Source organism: Mus pahari, chromosome 18, assembly GCF_900095145.1.
Source record: "Mus pahari chromosome 18, PAHARI_EIJ_v1.1, whole genome shotgun sequence".
Taxonomy (NCBI): Eukaryota; Metazoa; Chordata; class Mammalia; order Rodentia; family Muridae; genus Mus; species Mus pahari.
The window spans coordinates 14,507,051-14,522,279 of record NC_034607.1 but is presented as its reverse complement, the minus strand read 5'-3'; the positions used below and the strand labels follow the sequence as shown (position 1 = coordinate 14,522,279).

The 15,229-nt window shown below is 48.1% G+C and overlaps 1 protein-coding gene across 2 annotated transcripts in view; it reads left to right on the top strand.

Annotated features, from left to right (window-relative positions):
• Ubr2 (ubiquitin protein ligase E3 component n-recognin 2) overlaps nt 1-15,229 on the top strand; it is a 60,245-nt gene that overhangs the window by 40,813 nt on the left and 4,203 nt on the right. For both annotated transcript variants that reach the window (XM_029531644.1, XM_029531645.1), the window contains exons 28-38: nt 910-988; nt 3,172-3,320; nt 4,258-4,313; nt 4,485-4,581; nt 4,797-4,864; nt 5,955-6,090; nt 6,642-6,732; nt 8,138-8,268; nt 10,309-10,417; nt 11,017-11,073; nt 14,272-14,349. In XM_029531644.1, the coding sequence (XP_029387504.1) occupies nt 910-988; nt 3,172-3,320; nt 4,258-4,313; nt 4,485-4,581; nt 4,797-4,864; nt 5,955-6,090; nt 6,642-6,732; nt 8,138-8,268; nt 10,309-10,417; nt 11,017-11,073; nt 14,272-14,349 (1,051 nt within the window). The remainder of the gene's footprint in view (nt 1-909; nt 989-3,171; nt 3,321-4,257; nt 4,314-4,484; nt 4,582-4,796; nt 4,865-5,954; nt 6,091-6,641; nt 6,733-8,137; nt 8,269-10,308; nt 10,418-11,016; nt 11,074-14,271; nt 14,350-15,229) is intronic.

Sequence of the window (15,229 nt, the reverse complement as noted above, 5' to 3'; positions counted from 1 at the left end):
CATGTGGATCAAGTTCAAGGCCAGCCTGGTCTACAAAGTGAGTTCCAGGACAACCAGGGCTACACAGAGGAACCCTGTCTCAAAGAACTGAAAATAAATAAATACAATCTCTTTCTATAGTATTTAAAATGCAGTCTCCCATTTATTAAAATCTGATATAAGCTAGTTATGGTGACCCACATCTGTAATCTCAGCAGTGAGGTGACTGAGGCAGGAGGTAAGAGGCCATCCTGGGCTACATGGCCCTACCCAGGCTCAGAATAAGTAACCTGACTTGTTGCACTTGCCCTTGTTGTTGTAACTGCACCTGACTGTTGCTTTTCTGAGAGCACACAAGCTCATGTCTATATAGCGCATCTCGCTGCGCGTGGAGACGGCAGCTGCATCTCCCACTGGCAGGCCAGTGTTCCCTAGGCCCTGCCCTGCACTCAGCCTGGGGATGTGTGGGCAGGGGCTGGCGCTAGTTCTCACACGTGCAAAGAGAGACCTCCCAGCTTTACTGTACCCAGGCTGTGCTGTGAGGTTGGCGTGGATGACCACGCAGGGTATAGTCAGCCACAGTAATGCTCACTACACTTCCTGTGGTATTTTGGCAGTTAGGAGTAATGGGAATGTTTTTCAGGTTTTTTTGTTTTTGTTTTTGTTTTTTCGAGACAGGGTTTCTCTGTGTAGCCCTGGCTGTCCTGGAACTCACTCTGTAGACCAGGCTGGCCTCGAACTCAGAAATCCGCCTGCCTCTGCCTCCCGAGTGCTGGGATTAAAGGCGTACACCACCACACCCGGCGTTTTTCAGGTTTATATTTATTTGTTTCTTTCTTTCTTTCTTTCTTTGATCACATGGCTAAAGTACATAAAGATTGTGCTGATTATATTCTGCTAAAAATTTATATAAAATGCCTATTTCTGCAGACACGCCTTCTTCCGAGAACACAGAAGCCATGAATATAATACCAATCCCAGAAGGCTTCAGGCCTGATTTTTATCCTAGGTGAGTGTAAGATATTCTTCCCTTTCAATCTGGCCCATCGGAAATGAAGCTAAGTGAGTCGTTGGTGGAGCGTGGCCTGACAACACTGAGGGCAAAATGGTACCTGAAGTTTAAACACTGTGTGGCGGTAGCTGTGGTAGACTAGCCAAAATGTAAAAGCATGGAGAGTGGTAGTTGTCCACCTGTGGGTTGAGACCCCTCTGTGGGCTGGAATAACCCTTCGTGGGGTCTCGTATCAATATCCTGTACATCGGATGTTTACATTGCAAATCATAACAGCGGAATCACGGTTGGGAATTAGCAGTGAAATCAGTGTTTGGTTGGGGTTACCGCTTGAGGAAGGAGCTGTGTTAAAAGGGTCGCGGAGAGGGTAGAGAGGCTGGCGGCCTCTGGTGTAGGGGTTTGCTCTGACCATGCCTGCTGCCCTCCCGTGTATGCTGCCACAGTGTCCCATCAGCACCATGTCTAACCCTGGCCACTGGGTTTCCTTCTGACTCCCACCTTTCTCTTAGAGACCCACCAAGCTCTTAGTCACCCAAGTCCAAACCGTCTTGTTGTCCCTAAGCCAGTAAGTTACAGTACACAGTTGGGGTCCAGAACATGGCACCACTGCTCATTCCCTGAGTTCCCTCATCTGTAACATGAGGTATTTCCCAGGTCTGGTAATGGTGAGGTGACATGATGTAATGTCCTGTGTGCTTTGCCTGTTGTGTCTGTCCTGAGTGACCCGGCGAGCAGGGCATCTGACCTCTGCCTGCTGTGCTCGCCAGTCTGTCTCTTGTCCCTACTAGTTCCTGCGTAACGTCCCTCCCCAGCTTCCTTTGCTGACTTACACAGGGCATTGAACTAGGCCTGATGCGAGCAAGTGCCCTAACACTGAGCTGGGGACAGTGTCATGTCTTGAAGTCAGTAATGTCTTACTGTTGCATAAGATCATCTTTTTTTCAGTTTGGGATTAAATCCATAGTCAGCTTTTGCATTGTATCATTTCTTCTGATAGTAATCTGTGTGTTGCAAGGAGGACGTCCATCCTTAGGCAGCAGGTGTCCCCTGTAGTTTGTAGCTCCTTGTATCTTTCTAAGCTGGTTTTCTGTAGAGTGTGTTTATACCTGCTGGTGCAGTGGTTCTGGTCCATGCCTGGCGCTTGCTCTTCCTGCACTCAGACCAATCAGATGTAGATGTCCTCTGTCCTGGAGGCCCTGCCGCACGTGCGCGCGCACACAGCACAGTCTTACACCAGTCAGGACAAGGCTCAGCTGTACTGTCACTTGTCCTTGGCTGTGTTTGTTTGTTTTGTTGTTTTTGAGATAGGGACTCATGATGTGGCAGTGGCTCCTTCTCACAGAGGTGCTTCCCTTAGGAGTGGCCTTACCCCACCATGGGGAATGTTCCCTCATGCTCAAGTATCTGTTAATTTTCACTCCTTCCTTAGCACAGAGCGGCTTTGAACTCTTCTTGTCTGGAGTGTGTGGAATGTCCTTCTGATGTCCCTTCCTTTTAGTTGATTGGCAGATTTTTGAAACCCTTCTCGTCTCTCCTGCTGAGTCTGTGTGTGGAGTCCGCTGGGTTCTCTGCAGTGACCCCCTGTCTGCTCACACTGGCCTTCTCAGGCTGCTCTCCTCCTTGTCCTCACAGTATTCCAGCATGGCTCCCTCTGCCCACCACCCATACTAGCAATGGAACCCAAAGCCTTGCTCTCCTGCTCTAGTCCCATGTTTGTTCCTGCTTGCTAACTTAAGCGAATGTTGTGACATTCGGTGTGTCTGCTCCTTGGGTTCTAACTACAGTAAGACACAGGCACTCAGTGGGGACCCGCTGAGTCTCACAACAAGATCAGCAGCCACCACCAGTCTTTGATCAAGGGCTCCCAAATGTCAGTGTATAGTCATGTCCTCTGATGTTCTGTTCTGGGAACACCAGTCTCTGTGGAGGTGGGGGACATTGCTAAGAGCAAGCAACCCAGACGTTGCATGGTTCAGACAGCAGATACATGTGCTTATCCTACCTTCAGCCCTGAGCCTCTGCTCACACACAGAACAGATCCCTCAGTCAGGCACAGTGCCACACAGCTTTCTCTACATATGTTAAATGGTTTGTGTGCAGCACAGGACAGAGTGACTTAGAGATGGAGCTGTGTTATCCATGTGTGCACTTGTGAGCTAATCCTATGCATGTTTCCACAGGAACCCATATTCTGATAGCATAAAAGAAATGTTAACGACATTTGGAACAGCTACTTACAAGGTGGGACTGAAGGTTCATCCCAATGAAGGTGACCCCCGTGTGCCCATCCTGTGCTGGGGGACCTGTGCATATACCATCCAGAGCATAGGTAAGACGCTCACTGCTGTGCCTCCCAGTCACCAGGTGCTGGTGAGAAATGTTCTTAGCAGCTCCCCTTAATCCCAGGCAGAGGCAGAAACCTCTGAAGCCAGCCTCATCTGTAGACTCTGCCAGCCAGGACTTCCAAGGGAGACTCTGCCTTGAGTACCAGACACGGGTGGTGCACAGACAGACATGGAGGCAGACACTCATGTTCTTTAAATGAATATTTTGTATGACTAGCAGTATAAAGAAGTAATAAAAAAAAAAATCAAGAAATAATTGTGTGCGCGCAAAATGCTAGTTTGTTTTACAGCTTCTGTCCGAGTAAGTACAGTCACAGAAAAACAAACATAGGTGTGGTCATAGCACTTTCTTACTGAGGGACTGGGTTGGGTTTTTTCTTAACTTTATGTGTAGGAATGTTTGCCTACATGTATGTCTGTGAACCACAAGTGAGCCTGATGCCTACAGAGACTAGAATTGGGCATCAGGCCCCTGAAACTAGAGTTGCAGTCAGTCAGGAGCTAAGTGGGTACTGGGAACCAGACTCAGGCCCTCTGCAAGAGCAGCGAGTGCTCCTTTCTCTTGAGCCCTTTAGCCCTTTCTTTTTCTTTCATCCAAAGTGAATTCTTGTGAATTGGCTTAAAGTTGCTAAAATCTAGCTGGGAATCATGTTGCACACCTTTAATGCCAGCACAAGGGAGGCAGATGCAGGAGGATCTCTGAGTTCGAGGCCAGCCTGGTCTACAGAGTGAGTTCCAGGACAGCCAGGGCTACACAGAGAAACTGTCTTGAAAAAAAAGGGTGGGGGGACTGATAATAAGAGATGACAAAATCATATTCTCCTCAGAAATAATTGAACTTCTTAAAAATGTGCAAAGAATAAATAACTTTGAAAATAGACATGGCATTCAGCTTACCCCTCAACCATCTTGAATCTCTAGAAAGAATTTTGAGTGATGAGGAGAAGCCTGTTTTTGGACCTCTGCCTTGTAGACTGGTAAGAACACTCACTCCTCTTAGTAAACTCACTTGCTGTAAAGATGCCAGATACGTTGTGTGGGGGCTGGGGTTACCTGGTAACCTGTCTGTCTGTCTGTCTGTTCTGAGGTGTATTTTCAGACAGGATCTGCTCATTTCTCTGCTAACTGTAAGGCCATCTTTATTTCAGGACGACTGTCTCAGGTCGTTAACACGGTTTGCAGCAGCACATTGGACAGTGGCGTTACTTCCCGTGGTGCAAGGACACTTCTGTAAACTCTTTGCATGTGAGTGCTCCCTGTCTGCCACCATCTGTGTCTGCAGCTTCCAGGCTTTGGGAATCTTGTTTGTGAGAGTCTAAGGTCTCCATTACAAATGCAGTGTTTGCTAATACTGTCTGCTACTGCCGCTCTGACGCGCAGATTCAGACTTGTCCCTACTGCATGCTCCTGAGGCGGGGGTTGTGTCTGAAGTGTGCTGATGTGTCTTCCTCCATCTCTAGCCTTGGTGCCTAGTGACAGCTATGAAGACCTCCCGTGCATACTAGACATCGACATGTTTCATTTACTGGTGGGTGTTTACAGTTTGCTTTGCATCCTCTTCCCAGAACTCCAAACACTGCCTGGGACTTGATGAGTCAGCAGACAGAAAGGCAGATGGGAGGCACTGTTGAGCAATGGATTGCCACACACTTGTCTAGTTAGGTCTGGGGCTCCTTCCTCTCCCACTTGGCTGTGAGACTGAGATTTGTACAACTGTCTGCTCTTAACCCACTAAGGTAAAAATAGCAGTGGCCACATAAGTGATGCTGACATTAATGCACAGTCCATTTAGAGGTTTTGTGCATTTTAGGAATCTGAACGGATCTAGCCCTGCGGTTGTAGTACTTAGGGGCAGATTGCCTCTTCTCCCTTTTTTAATGCTTTTTAAAATTAGGATACGTTCATTATACAGAATTGTAGCTTCCCTTATGAATTTTCCATAGGTATACACACACACACACACACACAACATCACATCTCCTCCCCTCCCCCCATTCTCTCGTCCTTCCTGCTTCCTGGGCCCCTTCTCTTCCTTTTTACTTTCTTTTTTTTTTTTTAATCTACTTATCACAGATGAGAATAACATATCCTATATATGTCCTTCTGGTCTGGCATTTTTTATTTAATATGGTATCTGGTTCCATCCTTTTTCCTGTACGTGACCTCACTTCATTCTTAATGGCTGAATAATACTACCTTGTGTGTTTCTTTTTTTAAAAAAAATTTGGCCATGTGAACCACAGCTCAAACATGGAGGTCATGTCCACTGACCTCTTGAGTGTATACACAAGAAAATAAGTGGAAAGAAAGTGAAAGGGTTTCACACACTGCTCCTTCTTATCATTGGCAGGAATCTATTCATAGGGATTCACTGGACCATAGGGATCCACTGGATAAATGAGAGGCTAGTTAGTGACTGACCCTCAGGCCCTGTGAGCTCCACTCAGGTCACTGATCCAGTTCTAGTGGATTTCAGACCCTCCCCTTTTAGGTTTAAATGAGGGCTAAGCTGGGAAGAGATCCCAGGAGGGAGCATGTGTGCGCGCGCGGGCAAGCGGGCAGGAGTGTAGCTGAGAGGAGCGGCCCATGCTAGTGCTGATGCTCTGTTTGCTGTCTAGGTGGGCCTGGTGCTCGCGTTCCCGGCTCTGCAGTGTCAGGATTTTTCAGGAAGCAGCCTGGCCACTGGGGACCTGCACATCTTCCACCTGGTTACCATGGCACACATCGTACAGATCTTACTTACCTCATGTGCAGGTACCGTGTCGTAGCCAGGATGCTCCTTCTGTTTGTCTTCCTGTGGTAGAGCGTTTTAAATTTCCTTCTTGAAAAATCCCCTGCAGTTTGAATGGCTTTGCTTTCTTCGATTTAGTCCGTACACAGAGTAAGTTAAGCTCAGCTGAATGTTGTGTTTCGGAATACCAGTTTTATTTGAACTCACACATTTCAGAAGTACCCCAGGGAGCTCATTCTTAAGCTTTGTGTCCATTCAAGCATCCTGTTATTCAAACATTGCAAGGTAGCGTGTTGGTTGGCTGATAGTCCCCACTGGGTGGTGGCTGCAAGACAGCGTGTTAGCTGATACTACCCACCGTATAATGGCTGGTTCACTGGTCAGATGGGGATCCATACTGTGCACAGTTGAAAACGAAAACCCTCTGTGTTTATGGCATATTTCCTGATATGTGTGTGAGTGTGTGGGTGGGTTCAGGTGCACGGCTGCTTGGTGCTGAAACTGCTCAAACTGCTTATCAGCCCTTTCAGCCACACCGTAGGGATGGAGGTCACCAGTGTTTCCTGTCTTTCAGAAGAGAATGGCATGGATCAGGAGAATCCCACTGGGGAAGAAGAACTGACCATTCTCTCTTTGCACAAAACACTTCACCAGTATACTGGAAGGTGAGCCCCTAATCGCCCATGGTTGGCACCCTCACATGCCAGGAGAAAGGGTTGATTGGTTGATTAGGGGAAATTGCTGTGCATGGATGTGTAAGAAGAACCTATGGGAGTGACTCTTCATGCATCTGATAGAGCTGACGTTCCTGAGAGGAAGGTGGCAGTGTCCACAGCTGCCCACAGCTGCCTGGCCATGGGGCCTTCATCTGCTCATCAGATGCACTCCGAAGTTGCTGCCCTAGAACTTACATTATTTTATCAGCAATTTCCAAGTGCAAATCACATTAGCATGGCATATTTCTAAGATGCTATCCAGGAGTGACAGATAGCATTCGATTGTTAGAGCAGCACGAGGTGTCACTGTGCCCTGGAGTAGGAGTCCTGCTTAGATCTGGAAAATGTGTAGCAAGAAGCTGGGAATGTCATGGACTGGTGACACAGACCCCATGGAGGAAAGTGCTTGGTGCACCAACATTGTGGCCTCAGTTTGAATCCTAGCAGCAATGTAAACAGCCCTGGGGGCAGGGGTGGAGGCAGGAGGATCACAGGGGTCTGCTGGCTTCTAGCACACCTCCAGGCTCAGTAAGAGACTGTGCCCCAAAGGGATAAATATAGAGTGGTGGAGAGCAGACACTCACATCCTCTTCCAGCCTCTGAATGCACACACACATTTGGGTATACCATGCATGTACACACACATTCTTAAACAGAGCTATCCATCTGAGAATCTGCGCTAATGAAGTAATCCAAAATCCAGAGCCGCTTATAGGGCTCAGATACATACTGGTGTTCTTTATGCAGGCAAGGAGCTAAAAGTGACCCAGATGTTTGTGTGGGGCATAGTTTGATATCAGTTATTTTATCAACAATTCTAAAATGACCCATTCTGAAATGTAATGGATAGGTTAAAAATTATAACATGTAGTGTGTTGTAGGGAGAATGGTAGTCTTAAACTTGATGCAGCTAGAGCTGTGTAAGGCAGTCAGCGTGGAGATGGTCCACCTGAGCAAGAAGTGTGTAAGGGTCTGGAGTGGCTGCTGGGTTTTGTTTCATGTTTTAAGATGAATCCTCCACATGCTGCTCTGGCTGGCCTTGAACTCACAGAGCTGTGCCTGCCTTTGCCTCCCAAGGCTGGGGGTCATGCGTCACCACACCTGGTTTGGGTTTTCATTTTCTAATTTTTCTGCGTATGTGGCTATATTACTTTTATAATTCCTATTTTACCATTAGAGGCTCTATCTCTGTGTGTTCTTGACATCCCTTAGGACCTAAGGCTGGTGCCAGCCTTGGACCCACGCGTCCTGTCCATAGCGTCAGTGACTCCAAACGTCAGTTTTCTGTCTTCACGCTACTTTACCACAGTGAGCTTCCTCAATGTTTTCCCTGATACCTGTTTTCTGTCCTCAGTGCCTTGAAAGAAGCTCCGTCCGGCTGGCACCTGTGGAAGAGCGTCCGGGCCGCCATCACGCCTTTCCTCAAGTGTTCTGCTTTGTTTTTCCACTACTTAAATGGAGTCCCGGCCCCACCAGACCTGCAGGGTAACTTCCCATCTCTTCCCCAATGTAGCGAATGCTTGTGGTCATCTGCTCCTGCTGTTTAGAGTAGACGCGAGGCTCGGTGTGATGGTGTATGCCTGTAATCGCAGAGCTGGGAGGCAGGGGCAGCTTAGTCTATATCATAAATTCCAGGACAGCCATTGCTACACAGAGAAGCACTGCCTGAAAAATAATAACAATAACAACAACAAAAATAAATAGGATAAAGACATGTAAGGAAACGTGTACAGCTATGCTTGCCTGACATGCTCAGGCCTCGCTCACAGCCCAGCACGCACAGAAAGGGCGAGGTAAACAGGTACACTGATGAGCTACTGAGAGCTTAGGGTATGGCTGTGGCAGCACACCCTTAGAATGCACATGTGCATCCCTGCCTGTGTGCTGTGCCTCTGCATCTCAGGCAGTCGTGACTGCGAGCGCCTTCGTGTGCATTCACACAGTACTGGGTCTCAGTATTTGCTCTGTTGCCTTACGTATCACTCAGAAGCAAGGTTCACCTTATCTATTACACAAAAGCTAGGTTCCTTGGGTTTTTAAAGGTTTTTGTTTAGTTTAATTTATATGTGTGACTGTTTGGCTGGCATGCATCCCTGCACACCATGAGCACCTGTTGGAACCCCTAGCACTGGGGTCATAGTTAGAGATGCTGTGAGTCACCTCATGAGTGGTAAGAATTGAACCTGGGGGCTGGAGAGATGGCTCAGTAGTTAAGACTGCAGTTCTGAAGGTCCTGAGTTTAAATCCCAGCAACACATGGTGGCTCACAACCATCCGTAATGAGACCTGACATCCTCTTCTGGTGCATCTGAAGACAGCTACAGTGTACTTAGATATAATAATAAATAAATCAAAAAAAAAAAAGAAAAAAGAAAAAAAAATTGAACCTGGACCCTCTGCAAGAGCGATAAATGCTCTTAGCTATGGAGTCATCTCTGTAGCCTGAGTCCCTCAGATGTAAAACAACAAAAACTAGCCGGGCGTGGTGGCGCACACTTTTAATCCCAGCACTCGGGAGGCAGAGGCAGGTGGATTTCTGAGTTCAAGGCCAGCCTGGTCTACAAGGTGAGTTTCAGGACAGCCAGGGCTACACAGAGAAACCCTGTCTCGAAAAACCAAGAAAAAAGAAAGAAAGAAAAAAAAACAACAAAAACTAACAGTGTAAGAACGTCTATTTAAAAAAAAAAAAACACAACTTTATTATGGTGTGGGTGCGTGTGTGCACCCACTTGAGGTCAGAGGACAGCTTTGGGGGTCAGTTCTCTTTGTACCATGTGAAATTCCAGTGTCATCGTGGCATGTCTGTTCTTTTTTTTTTTTTTCTTTTTTTTTCTTTTGTGGCATGTCTGTTCTTGAGTGGCAGTTGCTTCCACGTTCCCCTTGTCTTTTCCGACCCCTTGGTGGAGAGTACTGTAGAACCATGGTTCTGTCTCTGGTCCCTGCTGGTGCTGGCACTAGTCACAGGAGGCCCGGCGTGCGGGTGCAGCATAGCCTAAAGACTGCTTGACTGCCGTCAGCGCTGGCAGGCACTACCGTGAGTCCAGCTCTAGGGAAGAGCCGCCTGACCTCAGGCTGCTCTGTTGAGGCTCCTACTCAGCCCAGGATGTAAACTGTAGCTTTGCACATTTGCAGAGGCCCAGGCTGAGTCTCGGGGTCTGTAACTGGTTTAAGAGTCATGTGACACCAACCTGTTCATGGAGTCGTCGTCGTATTCTACCAGGGACCTCTTACAAGCCATGTATACATAGCATATTTGGTTTTGTCTTACTTAAAAAGAAAGAGGCTTGCCGTGGGGGCACATGCCTTTAACCCAAGCACACAGGAGACAAAGGTAGGCAGGTCTCTGAGTTTGAGGCTAGCCTGGTCTACAGAGTGAATTTCAGGATAGCCAGGGGGACATAGTGAGATTTGTCTCCAAAAAAAGAGAGAGACAGACAGACAGACAGGCAGATAGAATCTCCTCACTCTTCAGTCTGTGGGGACGTAAGTCTGGGTGTTTATGCCTCTTTTCCTTCCTATTTGCAGTTTCTGGAACAAGCCATTTTGAACACTTATGTAACTACCTTTCCCTACCAACCAACCTCCTTCACCTTTTTCAAGAAAACAGTGACATCATGAACTCCTTGATTGAAAGGTAATGTTAGACATTTTTCTGCATTATTTAAAATGATTTATAAAATAAAGCTTAGTCTTTCACATTTCAAAATTTTCACTTCTGAACTTAATAGACTTCAAGACGTTTTTCAAGTTATAAGAATTAGGATGTTTCGCCAAGTATGGCAGGCAGCACACTTCTTTAACCCCAGCACTCCGGGAGGCAGGAATCTGTGCATCCAAGGCCAGCCTGGTCGACATAGTGAGTTCCAGGACAGCCAGGGCTGCACAGAGAAGCCCTGTCTCGGAAGTGATGCATAAGTTCTAAGAGAGAGAATCCGGGTGTCCGGCTGAGGGGTTGGCTGAGGGGTAAGATTGCTACCAACCTAGCAGTGGGGTCCATGGAGGAGGACACGATGCTGTGTGCCATCCATGGACAGGAAGAGGAGGTACCTCAGGAAGTGAGAACGACTGAAGACGGTGGCGGTGACACCTGTACAGCAGTGGAATGTGCTTAGGGTCAGAGAACTGTCACTTGTCAGAAAATCGAGGGAGGATGGCAAAGCACTGGGGAGGCTGAGGCAGGGCCAGCTGTCTCACAAAATAAAACTAATGTCCCCTCCTCTGTTTGCCTTAAAGTTGGTGCCAGAACAGTGAAGTTAGAAGGTATCTGAATGGCGAGAGAGGAGCGATCAGGTGAGTAGAGGAACTCGGGTGTTTGTGGGTGGCTGGTGAGAAGCCACATGGGAGCGTGAGTTCCTTCCATGTTGTGGCCCTTGACCTCCCTGATTCCAGAAGATAGTGTACCTGCACACTTCAGCCTCCTGCCTGGAGTCAGACAAGAACAATAGCACCCTGCGTCCTTGATAGAGAAAAGAAATGATGTTAGCTGTGTTTGGGGGAACTACAGGGAAATGGCTTTAGGAATGCGGCTCTTCACCCTGGGCTTTCTTAGCTGTCTCCTCTTTTCTTCTTCCTGTTTCATTACGAGGAACTTCAGATGATCCAAGTATCAGGAATGGTGTAATGAGCTTCCATGAGCTGAGTGTCTCTCCTGAGCAGAGGAGACAGTCCTAGCTAGTGAATTTAGGAGTCACTTTTCACGTGCAGGATGTGGCTTAGTGACTACTCACTGGAAGAGTGAGGGTGACTGTCCAGGAACCCCAGACAGCCTTGTATACTAAACTTCAAAGGCTCTCCTGCCCCCAGGACCAAAGGCTGCTTAGAGCCAGGGGAAGCCGTGACTGGATCTCTCAGGTGCGGCCTCCGTTTACCCCACCTCTTTCCTAAGGAAATACCTGGACAGTGCACAGACCCAGCTACATCTATATGATGCATTTTTTTTTAAGATTTTTATTTATTTATTTTATGTATATGAGTACACTGTAACTGTACAGATGGTTGTGAGCCTTCATGTGGTTGTTGGGAATTGAATTTGTAGGAACTCTGCTCACTCCAGTCACTCCTGCTCGCCCAAAGATTTATTTATTATTATATGTAAGTATACTGTAACTGACTTCAGACACCCCAGAAGAGGACGTCAGATCTCATTACAAGATGGTTGTGAGCCATCATGTGGTTGCTGGGAATTGAGCTCAGGATCTTCAGAAGAGCAGTCAGTGTTCTTACCCACTGAGCCATCTCGCCAGCTCCTCTATGTGCTTCTTACAGTATAAGTGTAAGGCCACCTGGGTCTCTCCCTGCTCCATGTCAGCTGGGAGGAAATCACTTGACTCCCACAGCATCCAGTAATGAGGAGCCAGTCAAGACCAGTTGTTCTCCGGTTTCTTTCATCTGTGTCTGAGTATTAGTTGAACACATCGCCTTAGTTAGGGCTTGTGCTGCTATGAAGAAACGCTATGACCTTACAGAGGAAAACATCTCACCAGTGCAGGGTTACAGTTCAGAAGTTTAGTCCATTGTCCTCATGGCAGGAAGCATGGCATCTCGTAGGCAGACATGGAGCTGGAGAGGTAGCTGAGGGTTGCACATCTGGATCCCCAGCCACCAGGAGGAGAGAGTGAGCCACTGGGTCTGACTGGAGCTTCTGAAACCCCAGCACTCGCTCCCTCGTGATATACTTTCTCCAACCAGCCACACCTACTAATAATGCCACTCCCTTTGAGCCTATGGGGGCCATTTTCATTCAAGTAACTCCACGCTGGTTGTGTAAGACCTTCCTCTGGATCACACTGGTGTCTCACTGCTTAGGACTGCTGCTTCCGGAGTCTCCAGCCTCGTGTTCTGAGAAGACTGGCGGAGCTTGCATACATACCCGACCCAAAGCGCCTGCTGTGAGGGTTTCACATCTGTAAATGGTCGCTTGTCTCACACACACACACACCCTTAGCTAGCAGTCTTCCTGTGGGACAAGACATGTGCTTAACTTGTGCTGATCACAGTAATTGGCAAGCTTTGAAAATCTAAACACCACTCCTGGAGTTGGGGTTCTAGCGTGTGTGCCCCCTTTAAACTGCAGCGGATGATGATGGCTAGCTAGTGCTGTCCAGAGTACCCCACAGGGAAGTCAAAGCTCGGCTTTCAGTAGCTAGAGCGTGGATACCCACAGCGTTCCCTGTGCAGAGCAACTGTAGGGGTAGCAGTGGCTTACACTAAGAAGCCCTGAAGTACAGACTGGATTTGAACTTCTTTTTCTGAGTTTCTTGAGTCACAGAACCAGTGTAGCTGATAAAGAGGGAATGGTTGTATTCATACAGTGCCTTCAGAGCACCCATAGTAAGTACACACCTTCTGATGTCAGTCCTGAAGTTGTATGAGTGGGTTCTCCGCTACTGAGCCAAAGGTAGAAGCCAGGAGTGGGTGTTCTCACCTGCTGCTGCTCCTTCTGCAGCCACCAAACGTTTGCTTAAACGGGCAGAGGGCAGAGACTAAAGGCATCTCTGTCAACCTCAGCACTCATTCTGAGCACATCAGGTGAAGAATGGGAACTCGGAGACGCTACTGTCATAGCCCCACCCCCAGCTCCCTCGCCCACAGGCTCCATTGAAAGAATCCAGACAAGACACATATAGCGGAGTGTAGAAGACGGGATTGGGGGGCTGGTGAGATGTCTCAGTGGGTAAGAGCACCCGACTGCTCTTCTGAAGGTCCAGAGTTCAAATCCCAGCAACCACATGGTGGCTCACAACCATCCGTAACAAGATCTGACGCCCTCTTCTGGGGTGTCTGAAGACAGCTACAGTGTACTTACATATAATAAATAAATCTTTAAAAAAAAAAAAAAGAAGACGGGATTGGTTTGGTTTGGGCAATTTTGTTTGTTTTTTGTTTTGTATTCTATCATTTTTGTTTGTGTGTGGATGTTGGTGTGGGCGTGCCACACCTGTGTGGAGGTCAGAGGACAGCTTATGGATGTCAGTTCTCTCTCCACTCTGTGGGTTCCAGGAGTTGAGTTCAAGGGAGACTCACTCTAGGTGGGCTTTATTCCATCCCTAACCCTCAGCAACAGAAAGCTCCCCCTGGGCGCTGCTTTCCGCCCAAAAGCTTGACAGAGCCGTTTGGATTAACTTAGGGGAGATGGCGTTGTTCCTTGCTACGGAGCTTCCTGCCAGAACAAATCCTAGGTAGCTTAGATAGTTATCTGTTAATGGCCTTTCAGATTTGTCTCCACCATAGTCAGAAATCAACTCTGCCTGCACTGCACGTCCCTAGTTCTCCAAGCCGTCATGGGTTACACGCGGGGATTCATCCCCCTGACCCTCAGGCCTGACGATGGCGAAGAGCAGCTGAGTTGCCTTCTCTGGCTTATACCACACCAGCCCCTCGGTTGCTCAGTACACCTTCCCTTGCTCTACTTTGACTAAGCCAAGAGTTAACCTTGTGTGCTTATAACATGACCACATATTTACCAAGTTCTTCTTTCTCACTTCTTAGCTACCCAAGAGGAGCTAACAAACTGATAGACCTTCCAGAGGATTACAGCAGCCTCATTAACCAAGCATCCAATTTCTCGTAAGTTCCTTTCTTGATGCCCTGCCCCTCAGATCCTGCTGCACACAGTCAGATGGGTTTGTGGGGGCTCTTTGTTTTCACTGGGGGAGAGAAGTCAGAAGTCCTTTCCATAACAAGAGTAGGAAAAGTGTCACTTGCCATGTTTAAGATTTACTTATTTTATGTGTCTGAGTGCTCTGTCTGCATGTGCACCTGTGTGCCAGAAGAGGGCGTTAAACATGTCCTTATACATGGTTGTGAGCCACCATGTGCTTGCTGGGAATTGAACTCAGGACCTCTGGAAGAACAACCAGTGCTCTTGTCCGCTGAGCCGTCTCTCCAGCCCTGCATTTGTGATTCTTAATGAGTTTTTAAGCACTTGGCGCTCAGGCAGCGTAAAGAATGCTCTTTCATAAAGCAAGCATCACTGTGAGAGGGAAGCTCTGGGTCTCTCCTGCGTCTCCCTCCTTGCTCTGTAGACATTTCACTCCAAGTGCTGTGCTGAGTCTCTGCCCTCCCTTACTCTGTTGATGTGCTAAAGCGCTGACCAGAGCAGCGTGGGGAGGAGAAAGGGTTAACCTGCTTAGGTTACAGTCTGTCACTGAGAGAGGTCAGAGCAGCCCCCCCCCCCCAGCAGGAACCTGGAGGGGGACTGAAGCAGAGGCCACGGAAGAACACTGGCCCTGGTTTGCTGGGTCTGCTTTCTTACATAGCCCAGGTCCACCTGCCCATCATCAGTTAGCCCAAGAAAGTGCCCCCCAGGTGTGCCCGCAGGCGTGCCCCCCCAGGTGTGCCGTTCCGATGGAAGCCATCTCTTGTTTGAAGCTGCTTCTCTCCCCCTCCCCATGTGTCTGTTCCCAGGCAACAACTGTTGTCACTTGCACAGCTCCCCCCCCCCCCC